The 17,026-nt window shown below is 44.1% G+C and overlaps 1 protein-coding gene across 1 annotated transcript in view; it reads right to left on the bottom strand.

Moving 5' to 3' along the window:
- The window catches only part of NLRC5 (NLR family CARD domain containing 5), a 94,675-nt gene that overhangs the window by 4,462 nt on the left and 73,187 nt on the right, over nt 1-17,026 (bottom strand). The window contains exons 37-44 of the mRNA XM_090063300.1: nt 16,604-16,687; nt 14,631-14,714; nt 12,338-12,421; nt 7,757-7,840; nt 3,717-3,800; nt 3,217-3,300; nt 1,629-1,712; nt 296-379 (exon numbers count right to left, since the gene is read on the bottom strand). Coding sequence (XP_089919426.1) covers nt 296-379; nt 1,629-1,712; nt 3,217-3,300; nt 3,717-3,800; nt 7,757-7,840; nt 12,338-12,421; nt 14,631-14,714; nt 16,604-16,687 — 672 coding nt within the window. The remainder of the gene's footprint in view (nt 1-295; nt 380-1,628; nt 1,713-3,216; nt 3,301-3,716; nt 3,801-7,756; nt 7,841-12,337; nt 12,422-14,630; nt 14,715-16,603; nt 16,688-17,026) is intronic.

The raw sequence follows: 17,026 nt of genomic DNA, 5'->3' as shown, positions 1-17,026 counted from the left end.
AAATGTGCAATATGCAAAATCTTATTCTGGGTTAAAGGATGGATTAATGGGACCTGCTGAGTCTTGTTAATTATTTATTTCCATCACTTGTTCTGGGAAGGGGTAGCTTGACTAGGCAGTAGTGTCTGGGAAGCCCACCATATCTTCCTTTTTAGTGGGGCCCCGATTAGCATTTCAATCTACTTCAGCTTGCCTGATACTGATCACATCAATCTCAGAAGCACTGCCTTGCAGATGGGCTACCTCCTGGTGTGACTGGAACCCCTGCTGCCACCTGGCCTGGGCATTTACTCACCGTATGACTTGAATTCCACAGCACTTAGTGAGCTCCTCTGCCAGCCTACTGGCACCACAGGCTGAGATGCGGTTCTTGTCCAAACTTTCAGAAACAAAGAGAGCGTTACAGATGAGTTTTCATAACAGAATAAGAAAAGTGGCAACAACTTATCAAAGTCTCTTTTCTCCCCAAACCTCCTTCAGAAAAGGTTCAATGTCTGCTATGTATTGTGGGAAGCCACTCCCCATAATTCACAAATCAGATTCAGACTTTTTTCCTTCATTATTTACAACCTCCATAGATTCATAGATGCATAGGTTGTTAGGGGCTGGAAGAGACCTCGCAGATCATCAGGTTCAGTCCCCCTGCTCTAGGCAGGAAGATAACTGGGGTTAGGTGACCCCAGCTAGGTGATGGTCTAGTGTCCTCTTGAAAATCTCCAGAGTAGATGACTGCACCACCTCTGGACAGAGTTTATTCCACAGTCTGGACACCCTGGCTGTGAAGAAGTTTTTCCTGGTATTAAGCCTGAAGCAGCCTTCCAGGAGTTTGTATCCATTGGTCCTAGTCTTCCCCAGGGGTGCCCTAGTGAACAGTTGTTCTGATCTGCAATCAGACCCATTAGTATGAACTCCACCATTTAGAAACAGTCTCACTGGGTACCATGCAGTCAGAGAAAACTGGAACCTCAGAAAAGAGACCATTAGCTTGCTCTGAGACAGGATCAACTACATTTAAACCATTCCTGACAAATATTAATCTAACCTGTTCTTAGGAACCTCCAGAGCTGGTACCTCTGGAGACTTATTAAGCAGATTTATTTAATTCACTAGATCCTGTGACTGGATCAGGGTCAAGGATAGTTAGGAACAGGCCAGCTCCTCCTCAAAACACAACTTTCCTGCTAGTATCTGAAAAACACCTAGTAAAAATGACCTAGTTTTCTTGCTGAAGTTGGGTGGCATGGAAAAAAGAATAAAAAGTTCAATAATGAAAATTAGCTTTAACTGTCTATTCCTAGAAAAAAAGCTCAAGAAAAGTCCTAGTTCATCAAAATATGTTCTCACTCTCTTCTAATCATAAATTTACCTAAAAGTCAACAGATACATCATTATATGCACTAAAGAAGTATTTTCTGGCAGTATGTTACTGACTATGACACATCTCCCTGCAGTGTGTCATGTTTTAGGCAGGGCTTGCTCCATGGTACACAAGACAGCTGTGTGGAAGTCTGCTTGTGTCTATAATATGTAGCTATTTCAACAAATGTCTTCTATTTAAAAGCTGTGATTCCATGCTCAGCGAGTTCAGTAATTAAAATTCTCCTTGGGTTACTTTTGATAATACGCACTCCAGTATCCTCAGCTTTGTCATTCCTGGGAGAATCTCAGCCAACTCAAAGGCACTGTCATCACCCAGGTGGTTCCAAGACAATCTAAACAAACAAAAAAAATGGATGAATTGGTCTATCAAGGCAAGTGAAAGTATAAACACAAGAGAGACAGCTTTGGTGTGGCCTCCTTCACACTTAGGAGACCCCAGAGAAAACCACAAGATATTAGCTTATTTCCTGTATTTAGTTTATTGCACCTTCACCATGAAGGAAAGTGTTCCCTGGTTAAAGCCCAAGGAGATTTTATCTGTTCTCTGGCTATGTCTACACAAGACGCTGACTGCATAGTAGCTCATTACTACTGTGCAGTACTGTCGCATGGCACGAGATGCGATGCAACACTCTGGTGCAGTCGTAACAAGCTCCTGCGCAGTCAGCATCACCAAAAAACGATTTGGGGATGCTACTGCGCAGTAACTCTGGTTACCGTTCAGTCATTTAGTACTTGTGTATGCAAGTACCAAATGACTGCACAGTAACAACTGTGCAGTCATCATCTCATGTACATGCAGCCTCTGACTGACACCTTTAACCTTGGGCAACTGCACCATGGCCACTGTATGTTTTTATGAAAGACAGGACTCCAAAAATTACCATGCTGGGGGCCTGATACTATCCCTGAAGTACTGAATGCCCAGGGATTAAGAACATTGGAATCAAGATTAAGTATATGAAAATCATACCAAGATTAGGGCTCAATCTACTTACAGCGTTGAAGTATCAGGGTAGACTGTAGCTAACGGGACCTACAAATATACTTGTAAAACATCTCCTGTACTCTGAGCTGTGTGGAGCAGGATTACATTTGACATTTCAGGAGGAAATTTAAAATAGGATGAGTTTTTCTGAATGGAAGGGGCTTTGTTTCCCATTCTGGGACACCAGCTGAATGGGGTGACATTGCAAACACTGTGTCAGACTTACTCACCACCCTAGAAGCAAACACGTCATGAGTCAGTTCGTGCTTTCTAATCTGACTCAGTCACTCCCATCATTTCATTGCCATGGGCACTAGGCATGTCAGAATTTCTGTCTTACATTTATAAAAAAAAAAAGAATAGAATCGTTTTCCATGCATATGGTCCTTATAATCCAACAAATCAATAAGCCACATAGGGAACTCACAAGTATCATTACCTTGCAAACTGAAACCACATTTCTCAGGGACAGAAGTGATAGCTGTCAGGTGTCACAGTGAAAGGCTGCCCCCAGGCTGCCCAGATGAAAATGGACATGAGGTTATTCAGGCAGCTGGATGTAATGCTAGCCCCATTAGTTCCTGATGTACTGTTGGTTACAGAAATTTCCATGCCTTAAGCATGCTAACCCAAAGAGCCTTCTTAGCTGAAGCAGGCTGTGACTAACTAATGCCAATTCCAAGGGGCCCAGAGGAACATTATAGTTTCATATCTGCTGACCTGAACTGGCATTCAGGTTTAGCAGAAATGAACAGGCACTGTCACCATGAGACTGGCAAATGCTTTGTAGAGAATGAAAGATGTGTTAGGATACTGATGTGCTCTACATACTCATTCTCTGTACTTACATAATCTCTTCAATGAAGGGACACTGACTGAAGCCAAAAGCAAGGCGCTTGGAAACACCATCACCAATTTCACAGAGCTTCAATCTAAAGGGAAAAACATTACTAGTAAATATAAACTGAAGAGTCAGCAGATGTGATTGGAACATAGTTTGTTATGGGGGGAGGAGTCAGTGACAGCATTATTATATCTAGATGCGTCTTGGAATTATTGAGTGTCTTGGTCTGACCCCATTGATGGAGGAGGCCACGTGCCTCCTTTGTGCTCCCCCACACCCATGGCCTTTCTTGATACCAAGTATAAATTAAAGCAGCTGCAGGCTGCAACCACTGGGACAAATCTGTGGCCGACATAAAAGGAGGTATTTCTACTGAAGTCCATGCCAGCTGAGTATCTGACCCCACTGGCTACATAATCTCCTGAAGTTTCCTCCTAGAAGTGCTACAGACTGAAAACCAGCCATGCAATGGACCTGACAGAGTTCACAGAATCCTCAACTTACTCAATTCTCCTGAGCTGTGGGAAGTGCAGAAGCCCCTCTGAGAGGGCGTGGGTGCCTTCTTCACCAATGTTGTTTTCTGACAGACTGCAAGGACAATTGACATGTTTTGAGTGGCTACCAAAAGCTACAATCAGGGCCGAGTCACAGTTAGAAAGCAACCATGTCCCTTAGGGAACAGCAACCAGCCCCAGGGTTGAGGAGACTATACAAGAGAAGTGACAGTTCAGTGATTGTGGAACCAGTTTGGGACTTGAGAAACCCAGATTCAGTCCCCTCCTCTGCTACAGACACCAAGTGTCACCTTAGCTTCTCCAACACTCAATGTTGGAAAGTACCACACTGTGCTACCTCACTGTGGATTGTGAGGATAAATATATTAGAATGATGTCAAGATACTCATGTACTACCATAACAGAAGATCATATTAGCATGGAAAATACAGTGATGCTGTTTTCTATAATGAAGCAATGGTTCAGTCTATCCTTTTGTTTGCAGTTGGGGATAATACATCATATTACACTCTGTGATTGGTTTATTTGCTTCTGAACTATAGGTCACCTTGCTCTTTGGCAATCTCATAGCTGATAGCTCAAAATGTAGCCTGAGGCTAGAGGTAAGTGCATTCTCACTCTTACCAATAGATGGACCCAACCTGTTGTATTTAACAAGCATCAAAACAGGTGAAGTGAGGTAGTATCTTTTATTGGACCAACTTGCAGTTAACGGCTATAAACCAAGCCATTAATTATAAGCGGGTCTACAAACTTTGCTTCTTGCATAGTCTCTGGACCATCATGGCTACATCAATGCTACAACATGTTTTCCAACAACACATGCATGACATCATAGTGATTTCACCTCTCAAATATCCTTTAAGTCCCACAGTTACCTATGTTCTACTTAAACGTGGTGTCCCTTTCAGCTATTTCACTGAAAATTATATCAGAAATAAAGACACTGAGACTACAGAATGAGTACTTAACAATAAAGGAAAGAAGCCCAAAGCATTTTCAGTTTACTGCATGCACGTGTATTTAAGTAAGTGTGTGTGGGGGTAGGGAGGAAGGGAGCCAAGACATTTACTGTGGAGTAGACTAACTAGCTCTGCAGTAAATGTCTTGCATCTACATGTGCAGGGCTATTAGGTTGCAGGAAACTGATAAACTACACAGCAGGGTAGTACTTGTAAATACAAGTACTATCCTACAACAGGGTCATTTATAGCACAGCAGTACACATATAGACGCTGATCCGGGAGTAAATTGCTCCCAGCCAGCCCAGCCAGCAGGGGGCCACAGTCCTGCCTGCTGCCTAGTTACATGGCTCAGCAGCTGCAGGAGCCTCATGGCCCAGCCAGATCCTCCACTGCCCAACACAGCTACCTGCTGCCTAAGCCTGGCTTACCCCCCATACCCTCCCCCTGTGCCCTCACACCTGGGCAGCTGCAACTGGAGCCTGGTGCTCTCCTTGGCTGCTGCAGGGGGGGCAGAACATGGCAGGAGCAGTCCTGGCCTAAACTGCTCCTCCCTGGCTCAATTTGCTGCTGTCTAGGGCAGTGGTTCTCAACCTTTTTTGTACCAGGACCCATTTATAAACATTAGTAGCCAATCCTGACCCAGTGCTCCTCACTCCCAACCTGCTGCACCCTGCCCCCATGCCTCAGCACCCCAAGTATGTGAGGCAGCAGGGAGGTGTATGGGGGGGCCCCAAGCAGCCCTTTGCAGGCTGGAACTACGCCAGCCTGCAAGACAAAAGCCAGCTTCCAGTGTTTTTCTCCTTTAAAAGAGAATCCATTTTTTAAAGTTTGTTGATCCATTTTTTAAGTTTGTTTATGACCCTTTCATATATTTCTGAAAGGGGGCCAGGAGAAGGCCAGGTCTCAACACTGGCTCACCCACCTGTTTATGTGGGGCAGTCTACCCAATTTCACCTGCCACAACTTGATGTTTGATAACTGGTGTAAAATGTGGGAGGCTGCACCTTTTAATGCCCCTATGCCAGGGGGGCATTGTACCCAGCTCCATATCATCCCTACACTGTGGCCCATGCCTCGCAGATGGCATCCTAAGTAGACTATAACTCCAGCCCAAGGCCAGACTGGTTCTGCCTCTTCCATTCTACTCACACACTCCGCTCCCTTTCACAGGGCCTCATTGACTCCACCCTCTCTCACAGGGCCTCTTACATACTGCCCTTCACTGAGTCACTCTCAACCCACCCTGATCCTCTTCAGTGACCCCCCGGGCCATCAGGCTTACCTAGTCTCACTCAAGTCAGTACACAGGCAACACCTTTGGGTTGCTCAAGCTTCACTACTCTATGAGGCGCTGACCAAACGCCCTGCCCTGGGTGGAGGTCAGCCTCTAGCCCCTTGCAGGGCAACTTGCTCCTGTTTTCACTCACATGGGGGTTGGCCCATATGGTGCTGTTCAGGTCACCCCATGCCTACTCTGTACCCACCAATGCCCAGTCCATCAGATACCACTGTGCACCCTACTCTGGGCAGGTCACACAACTTCTGTCCCATTCACTGGGGCCATTCTCTTCCTCTGCCCCCTCTCTGGGGCCTCCAGAGTCTTACACCCTTGCGGGGCTCAGGTGCCTCTTTCTAGTCATGTCTGTTCTCCACCCCCATTCCCATTCCTAGTTACCCACTGAGTAGTGGGGGCTGGGTTTATAAGGTGCCCCTACCCACCATTCACTGGGGAGGCAACTGATCTAGCATTTCTGGGGAACTGCCCTGATACAGGCAGTCCCACCAGGCCATCCTTCCCCAACAGGGCACAGTTTCAAGTCATACCCAGGACCAGGAGCCTCCTGCCATCCCAATAGCTCCTGCCCTTACCTCCAAGATATTCCAAGCAGCAGCTCAGCCAGGTGTTGTTGTTCTGGCTGCCAGTAGCAAACTGCTGCCTCAGTCCTGAGAACCTAGATCTAAAATGGAGATAGCTCAGCCCTCTCCTCCTGTCCCAGGGTGTTCCTGCAGTCATGTGACTGCTTCATTAGGGCTATCCCACACCTGTAGACTGCCCTGTTGCCTGCTCACAAACCTTAAAGCGGCAGGCACCAAAGATGCCCTGCCACAATATTCTTGCGACCCACTTTTGGGTCACGACCCATTGGTTGAGAAATGCTGGCCTAGGGTGCATGTGTAGACACTAGGCCTGGGAGTAGTTTACTGTAGAACAAATTGCTCCACAGTGTATTCAGTCACAATAACTGCACATATAGATGCACGCATGGTGTGCCCCTTTTGTGTCTTGGCTACATGAGGTGGTGCTTAGTAACTGTGGGTGAATTTTTTTACCAGCAACTTTTTTCCTGAAAAAATGCAAATCTGTGTTGTTCAAAATCTTTCATGTCAATTCTTGTCAAATTTATTGACTTGTTTTGGCCAAAACTGAAACATTTCTTAGGAGTCAAAACTGTTTTTTTTCAAGATTTCTAAAATGAAACACTTTTCTTTTTGTTTAAAACAATGCTTTGTTTCAAAATTTGCTTTGCTTTCATTGAAAACTAACAAAACAAAAATGCTCAAAAGTTAAACAGTAGAAGAGCATTGTTTGACCCAAAATGATTCATTAAAAATTCAGGATATTATTTCATTTCATATCAATCCGAAATTATATTTTTCAACATTATGGCTCTATAAAATGACCCCAGAATTGTTTTTTCACAAAACTCTAGAGGTTAAAGTAAAGAAGCCTGATAATGGAGTTACAAAACAAGGAACATACAGGGAAATCTTTCTGCTGTTTTTTGCTCCCCATTTTCAGCCAGGTTCATAAAACCACTGTGCATTTTCCCATGGGTAAAATCCTGGCCTTGTAACCACTGAGAATGTTGCCATTGACTGCAACTAAGTAGTCTATAGCTAAGTGGGGCAGTCTATAGCTAAGTGGAAATTGTACAAATTCATGTTGCTGCATGCAGTTGTTTGTATACTTTGCATTAGAGAAAAATCCATATATATTGCACACAGATTAAGATGTATCAAGTCATAGTTCTTAAAGCATCTAGGTGTTCCAGGCAGCTCCTACCTTATCTCCTCTAACTGATGACATTTAACCAGGGCTCTGGCCATCTGAGTCCCTCCAAGTGAGCTGATGCCATTGGACTGCAGGCTGGTGGAAGAAGACATTCAGGCATAAGCTTTAAAAAAAAAACTAATACTTTTATATTAGGAGCTTCTCTTGAGCTGTTATTCAAACTGAACTGCAAACCTGTTATTTTTACATCTTTTACACTTCAGCTGCTAGAAGGAACAATGAGTCTTTGAATACTGCAACCAATCAGTGGAACAACAGTGATCAGAGATATGAGATTATACTCATACTAGCCTGCACTCAGGCAAGCTTGAGTGCTTGGCTCAAGCTTGCAGAGAAGCAATGAGGAGGGCCAAATCAGAAATGGAGTTTAAGCTGGCAGCAAAAATTAAGTCATTCTTTAAATACATAGGAAGCAAAAAGAAAGCCCAGGGTAACACAGGAGCCCTTCAAGATGGACTAGGGTAACAGATAGGATGGCCAAAGCGGAGCCCCTAGGCGATTTCATTGCAGCTGTGTTCCTGGACATGGATACAAGAATGCATCCCAATGGGACTTTAGGTAAGCACGAGATAGATACCAACCCACCAACTGTTAGTGCTGGCCTAGTAAAAGGGCACTTGGAGGGGTTGGATATATTTAAGTCAACAGGCCCTGATGATTTTCATTCTAGGGTACTTAGGCAATTAGCTAAAGTCATAGCAGAACCACTGGCATGGCTGTTTGAGCACTCGTGGTGCTCAGGACAGGTCCTGGAGGACTGGAAAAAGGCCAGTGTGGTCCCTATTTTCAAAAAGGGGAGGAAGGAGGAACCAGGTAACTATAGGTCAGTTAGCCTGACCTCTATGCTTGGCAAGACCTTTGAGAAAATTGTTAAGGATCACATTTGTGGGCGACCAGCAGGTAAAATAATGCTAAGGGGAAACCAGCATGAGTTCATAGCAGGCAGATCCTGCCTGACTAACTTGGGATCTTTTTACGACCAGGTCACAAAATGCTTGGATGAAATTATTTACTTAGATTTTAAAAGGTCTTTGACACAGAGCCGCACCCAATTCTTATAAATAAACTAAACAGTTGCAATGTAGATTATTATACAGTCCAGTAGGTAGAAAATTGGCCTATGGGATGCACCCAGAGAATGGTGGTGGATGGGTCCATTTCTACCTGGAGAAATGTGGGCAGTGGTGTCCCCCCCAAGGCTCTGTCCTGGGACTGGTACTATTTACTATCTTCATTAGTGACTTGGATGAGGCTGTAGAAAGCACTCTGTCCAAGTTTGCAGATGACACCAAACTAGGGGGAGAGGTAAACAAACTAGAGGGCAGGGAGGATTTGGACAGGCTGGGGAAGTGGGCAGAACAGAATAGGATGCAGTTTAACAAAGGTAAGTGCCATGTGTTGCACCCAGGGAGGAAGAACACTCCTATAGCCTGGGAGGTTCTAAATAGCACAACTGTGGAAAAGGATCTACGAGTCACAGTCATCTCCAAAATGAATATGAGTCGCCAATGTAATGAAGTAATAAGCAAAGCTAACCACACTCTTTCTTGCCTAAGTAGGTGTATCACAAACAGGTCTAAGGAGGTGATACTTCCCTTCTATGCAGCATTGGTCAGGCCACAGCTGGAATACTGCGTCCAGTTTTAGGTGCTGCACTTCAAGAGGGATGTAGATAACCTGGAAAGGGTTCAAAGGAGGGCCACCTGTCTGGTTAAAGGCCTACAGGAAAAACCCTATGAGGACCGATTGAGGGAACTGAATCTCTTCAGCTTCCGCAAGAGAAGGCTGAGAGGTTATCTTGTGGCCATCTACAAACACATCAGGGTGGGGACAGCAGGAAATAGGAGATACAATGTTTACCAGGGCACCCACCAGGGTAACTAGAAACAATGGCCACAAACTGAAGGAGAGCACATTTAGATTGGACATGAGGAAAAAATTCTTTACAGTGAGGGTTGCCAAAATATGGAATATGCTTCCAAGGGAGGTGGTACTATCCCTTTTCTTGGAGGTATTTAAGAGGAGACTGAACAGACACCTGGCTGGGGTCATCTGACCCCAGCACTCTTTCCTGCCCAGGGCAGGGGGTCGGACTCAGTGATCTAATAGGTCCCTTCCGACCCTAAAATCTATGAAATCTGAGTCGTCACAGTCAGTCTCATGCAACTGCATTGTATAATCCTGTTCATCATCTGATCAAGCCATATCGTAAACTTTTCTGTGTCTTTTGTCCAAAACTACTCCTATCGGAAGACCATTCCAGATCCTCTGATGGTTAAAAACCTCCTTCTGATTTCAAGCCTAAATGTAGTCATGGTCCGAATATATTCATGGCCAACTTATACGCATTTTTTCCTGTGTCAACATCATCATTTAGCTAAAACAGCTTTCCTCCTCCCTGCTGTTTACTCCTCTGATGTATTTATAGGCAATACTCTTACTCCCACTCAGCAGTTGTCTGGCTAGGCTAAACAACCCAAGCCCTTTCAGTCCCTCAGTCCCCCCCCCATGTGGCTGCTTTGGCACAGCATGCCACTATTCTATCGACTAGAGGTTTGGAAAGATTTCTACACAAGGATTAAGAAAACAGCACTGTTTAGTTAATGAGTAGAGATGACTAAGAGGAAAAAATGAAGTGCCATACGCTGCTTTTATACTCCCACATCACAGTAGAACAAGAGGACATAAAGTGGCATTAAAAGAAAACATATTCAAAACTGTTTACAGGATTATTTTAATTCAGTTGCAATTAATCTGTGAAATTCATTGTCACAGGATATTTCTGAATCCAAGAAGGAAAGAAGAAAGGAGAGGACACTGATTATAGATTCACATATGTTAATGAATAATCATGAAATCAAGTTAGGCTGCACTGGGAGGGCTTTAGCACAAGTTACCTTTATAATTTCAGGTATCTGTGAAATTTTATGGCATTTTTAAAGCAGTCTCAAGTGAAGGCTTCATGTCATTTCAGACCTGCATAACTGTGATTTGCCACTAGAGGACTGGCAAGCAGGGGAATGGACAGGAGTCAGGACTATTCCTCCCCTGTGATGGGAGAGGAGGGGGAGGGTTGCATGTAGCTAGGAGACAGAGAAACCAGCATGGGGTCTTCCCTCCCTCCATACCCAACAGGAGCGCAGCAGCCAGAGTGGAGGGTATGAGGGGAAAAATCTTGAAAAACTGTTTAAAGTTAGTCCAGATGGTGATAGGAGAGAATAAAGAGAATGAAGTGAAAAACAGACTTAAAAAAAGTTAAAGGACGAAAATCTCTTGCATGCATTTCAGTGAACTGGGATTGGGTTGGAGCGGGGAGTGGGGCTGGGGGCAGCAGGGGTTGTGCTGACTGGAAATAAAGACCAGGCTAGGGCCTGCTTTCCTGACTCCGGGGTCCCACAGCTGTTAAGCCATTCTGTGAGCAGTTGCATCAACTTCAGCCTGAGCACAGAGCTTCAGGAAGGCTACTTCTCTGGGGCTCTGTGCTCCTGCTGAAACTGAGGAGGCCACTCCATGCTTAAAGCAGAGGAACAGAGAGAAGCAGCCTCCCCAGGGCTCTGTGGTCTGGCTAAAATTGAGCTTCTCACAGCCAGGCAAGGTGGATGGGGGAAACAGACTTCCCCATCTCCATGGTGTCTCTGCAATTAAGATCAGAGCAGTTGCCCTAGAGTTCTGGAAGGTAGGAAGGGCTAGAGTGGCCAGGAGGTGCGCACCCTGGGATGCTGGAAGAATGAAAGTAAAGCACTTTACCTCGCCTGACCATTCAAACAATATCCTGAAACAGCACAAGCAAAACATTTCCAAGACAAACCTTTTTGAGTGGCTTATCTTTAAAACATTTAGAGGGTACTTATGATGGTTTAACACCCCTTAACTAATGACTGCTCTCATTTTAATGCCTTTAAGATGTTTTTTAAGGTAGCTTGTGCCAAGGCCCAAAAGTTAGGTGTTTGCCAAGGTAGCTTGTGCCATGATTAAACTGACTCTTGTTAATTCTTTGTCCATGTGATTCATTCTGGATTTATTAACCAGATCAATACACCAATTCAGTTTCCGCTGCTTCAATATTCAGTCTTTTTTTCTCATTTCCAGTATTCCCAGGATGCCTTGTCTCAACTCAGGAACTCCCTCCCAAGCCTGAGCCTGGACATCTATATTTTTTAGAACAGGGGCGGGCAACTATTTTGGACAGAGGGCCACTTACTGAGTTTTGGGAAACCATCGAGGGCCGCATGACAGGCAGCCCAGGGCAGATAAATATTAATTTTCTAAATTTTTTAGGGGCCCCGTGGGCCAGATAGAATGGCCTGGCGGGTTGCATCTGGCCCTCAGGCTGCATTTTGCCCACCCCTGGTTTAGAAGCACTGCAAAACCTTCCAATTTGGGCAACCATTTAACAAACAAAGCTAGGCTGGGATATTGTTTGTTGGAGTGGATGTTTCATATTGACTGTGGTTGCCTTTTAACAGTATAAGTTATAAAACAGGAGAATAAACAGAACAAAACAACTTAAAAAACAACTAGAGTTGGGAAGAGCAGCAATCAAACAAAAAACCAAACAAAGCATGCACCTACTGGAGAATCTTCAAGTGGCACATGCCAGGCAGACAGAGGGACAGTTGTGCTGCAGCCTTGTCACCAACAACAGTTCTAGCTAATCTGAAAATAACAGAATGTGAAACATAAATGATGATGGACTAAAACTTGGTGTAACTTATCACCCCAGTGCATGTGTGTGGGTGTCACCAGGAATTATTCCTGTTAAGGGTAGACCATAAATGTTGTTAACCCTCGGAAATGGTCACAAACAAAAATAATGTTCACATTTTACAGTCCAGTGGTAGAAATTGAACAGTAGATTAAAGTATTGTATAATTAATTACAATGTTGGTTTTGTTCCCTGATACTACTGTAGTTATAATTCAAACATCTAAAGGATTAATTAAATAATTCAAATTACTTATTTTCCTCTAGAACCCCGACATGCATTACATTATTGAGAAATCTGTGTGTTAATAGTGCAATAAATCATTACATGCCACACGTTCAGCCAACTTATTATATAGTAAAATAGTGTATCAGCCATAAAGAAGTTCTATATTAAAGGTGGAACATGTGTGTGGCTAGTTTTATCTCACTTTAATTTGAATATGTGGCATGTAGCCTGGTTTCAGGCTGTAAGGTGTAGCTGTAATGTCCACACGTACAGGAAGCTAATTTGCCAGCTTCATACAAACCATTTCAGGGTGCAAGGCACAGGCATCTAGGGACTGAGGTACTACCCAAATCACAACTGCCCACATTCCAGCAAACATGCTGACAGCTGCATACTTCAACAAATGTGAGATGGGATCTGAAGAATTTTATCTCAAATCCAAACAATTGTGTGTCATAGATTCATAGATTCATAGATGCTAGGGTCGGAAGGGACCTCAATAGATCATCGAGTCCGACCCCCTGCATAAGCAGGAAAGAGTGCCGGGCCTACATTACCCCAGCTAGATACACATCCAACCTTCTCTTGAATACCCCCAGGGTAGGGGAGAGCACCACCTCCCTTGGGAGCCCGTTCCAGAGCTTGGCCACTCGAACTGTGAAGAAGTTCCTCCTAATATCTAATCTAAATCTGCTCTCCTCCAGCTTGTGGCCATTATTTCTTGTAACCCCCGGGGGCGCCTTGGTGAATAAATACTCACCAATTCCCTTCTGTGCCCCCCTGACGAACTTATAGGCAGCCACCAGGTCGCCTCTCAACCTTCTCTTGCGGAGGCTGAAAAGGTCCAGTTTCTCTAATCTCTCCTCATAGGGCTTGGCCTGCAGGCCCTTAACCATACGAGTGGCCCTTCTCTGGACCCTCTCCAGGTTATCCGCATCTTTCTTGAAGTGCGGCGCCCAGAATTGCACGCAGTACTCCAGCCTTGAATGTTTGGCCTGGCAACAAACGTGATTGTTGAGATCCAGGAAAAAATATCCTCCAATCCCAGTGCGTGATTAAATTAACATCTGTCAGAGGCCTTGCCATCATAAAACTAGGCCCTGACCTTGCAGTTAAAGTAGCCAGGGTAATTAGCGTTTAAGACAGAGCTCAGTTAGGACCTTCCACAAGAGCTTGAGCTGCGGACAGAGTCCTACAATGCCCAGTAATATTAGTCTGTTGCCCCTCTATTTATACTGGCCATTAAAGGGAGAAGCAACGTAAGTTTCACAAGTGTTATGCCCTCTGTATCTATGTGGAGTACCACTGACCCAGTAGACTTGAGTGTAATGACCAATCACAACTCATGGAACAATATTATTGCGGCCTTGCACTGTAATTATGCTTAAGTTATACCGTCTTCTGGAGGCTAGTTGGATGGCTCATTCATCTTAAGTGCAACAGAAATAATTTTCTCCATTCTGCTTTTGAGGTTTTATTATTTGGTAGGATATGGACACTGCCTCTTGCAAACTAATGGGAAATTAGATAAATGGTACTAAATCCTCTGCTTAAAATAAAACCTCAAATCAGCCTCTTTGCTCCATTTTTATATAATGACAACAACGACAACAGAGATTTAAAGTTGATTTCTGAGGTAGCATAGATATTAGGAGACTGTGCAAACAGACTGTAAACCCTGCATTTCTGAAAACCTAGCTATTACTCTGCAGACAGCACAGATTTGAGTTCTCCTCCACTAACACAGTATTTACAGTGTGGACAAAGCTACCAATGACTGCAGATAACATGCTAGCTCTGAAGCCTCAGAACGGGGCACCAAATGATAAAGACAGTGTTTCTTTCTTGCTTCAATGGGGCAGCATGAGGTTTGCTTCCTATAAATAACCCTGATGTCTTTTCCTAGTTCCTGAAAGGGAATGTGAGACTTACAGTAATTCTTCAACCTGCTTGCAGTGGGACAGAGCCTCTATCAGCTTTTCTCCTCCAACAGGACCAATGCTATTCCCAGAGAAGCTAAAATAAGAAAGGAAACAAGCAGTTAACAAGCAGTATGCATCAATTTTTCCATCTAAAGGAGACAGAATGTACAGGAAAAAACATAAGCTATGGCATGGATGGTGCTTTAGCTGACTGCTGTTTCACTGATAATTGGTATGACAGGAAGCACAGGGCACTACAATGATAAGCTGCTGCTGCTGCCAGTGTGGAGATGCCTGTCCAAGCCTCAACCAAATACAATTTCTCCAACAAACAGTTTGAAAAAGAAAGGCTTTCTAATGCTTTTGATACTGTCCTGGTATTCCTGACCCTGCATATACTGTGTATCATCCATTTGTTACCTAGAGCTGAGAGAGATACTGTTTACCTGTCTCACAATGAGACTTTGGATCTTTTGTTGGTTCAGATCTCTGCTTCAGAACACAAATTATTTGAATTAGGTTTCCCACAGCCCAGGTGAGTGCTCTAGCAACGCAGGTATTAGGTATTTTGAAATGTGAAGATTTCTCCCTCACTGACGTTGATGATATTGGAGACCCAAGAAACACTCCTTGAGCAAACATTAGACAAAACTGAATACATTTCAGTTTTGGTTTCAACAAGTCAATGTTTTCTTACAAATCAACGTTTTCTGACAAAAAAACTGCCAAAATAATGTAGAACTAGCTATACATAGAGTCAATAAGTGATGCAGAAGGAGAAAGATCTCACTGAGTGCACTGAGTGATTGGTGTTATAAAGCTACCTCAAGGGCGATATCCACACAAGCAGGAGTGTGCCTTTGCAGCAGCGCAAAGAGTAACAGCACAAATTTGTGCCACAGGGACTAGCCATCCGCTGCATTGAGACATCCTGTGCCCCGGCCAGCCAGCGAGGGACACATGGAGATGGGGAAGCAGGCAGCCCTGGGCTGCCTGCTCCCTCATCTCCATGCACTGCAGAGCCCTGCTGCTGAGGCACTCTGTGCCCCAGCCAGCTGCTCCCTGTCTGGCTGGGGCACAATGTGCCTTGAAATGGAGGAGCAGCCAGCCTAGGGCTGCCTGCTCCCCTGTCTTGAGGCACCGTGCACTCCAGCCAGCCAGGGAGCAGCTGGGAAGCACAGGGCGCTTCAGCAGAGTCCTCTGTCTCTGTGTTTGTCCCAGTACCCCCCACTTTGGCATGGCTTGCGCAGCATTTTTTCCAAGGGTTTCTTCTTTTTTTTTTTTGCTATCTGGAAATCATGGAAGTAAATTTTCCATCAGTGCTGCACATTAGCAGTGCCACACACTGATTAATGTGCAACTCATGTGGTTTGTGGTGCTACAGAGAGGTTTGCAGTGCCACAAACCACATATGCCTGCACATCTGGATCCAGCCAAGGAGTCTATGGCAGGTGTCTTCTATACAGCTTGAGATTTGGGCTGAGTATTACCAGTCTGGACAAGACAAAGAGGAAATAAATCTCATTTTTATCTCTACATTTGTTAGTAAAAGGAAAATGATGAAGTAGTGAAGTCCTGCACAATGAAATCCTCCACATAGAACAGAACAGTTATTGTGCATGACTCTTCTACTCAGCCCAGAGGCAAGGGTAAGTCACAGTCTGTGGCAAGTTCAACCATTGGCCTCTGCTGATGCCAGCTTGTGCCAGGCTGTACTGTTTTATCTGCCTGCGATTAAGTGTTCTGAGATTACATCACAAATACACAGCAACTTTCACTCTCAAAGGGTCTGATTCAAAGCAAGATTAATTCAATGGTAAGAGTGTCTTTCTTTTAACATTTATGGCTTATCTATCAAGCACTTAGAGACAGAATAAAAGTTTACATTATAGAGAAACAGGTAATATAAAATCAGACATGAACATCTCCTGCAGTCTTAGCACTAATTAGTTCTGTTGCTTGAAACAAAAGAAAGTGACTCACTTGATTTTCTTTAGATTTTGCATTTCCAGCAGGGTTGCACCTATTTTTACCAGGCCAGCATCTTCAAATTTGTTAAGGCTTAAACTTGAAAGGGAAAAACATGCCATATTATTAAAGAAAATGCTGAGCTCCACCCTGACTACAGCATTTTATTTAACAGATCCCATCCACTGGATGGAATTAATCCAATATTCACAGAAGAAGGTACTTTGAAAGTCAAAGAAAAGGGTTTTTTTTTTTAACTTTCTGAGGAAGAGTTCAAACTACTTTATGAGATATTAAACTATCACATATCTAAAGAGTTGGTCCCATTACATAGTACAGTAATACATTCACTTATTTTGAGAAAAGACATCCTATACCTTGTCCTATATTAGAGGAGAGAGAAGACTGGGTTGCAATGAAGAAAACAGTCAAAACAGA

The sequence above is a fragment of the Crocodylus siamensis genome, chromosome 9, assembly GCF_052110815.1.
Source record: "Crocodylus siamensis isolate JL-2025a chromosome 9, ASM5211081v1, whole genome shotgun sequence".
Classification (NCBI taxonomy): Eukaryota; Metazoa; Chordata; order Crocodylia; family Crocodylidae; genus Crocodylus; species Crocodylus siamensis.
This window is presented reverse-complemented; position numbering and strand designations above follow the sequence as displayed.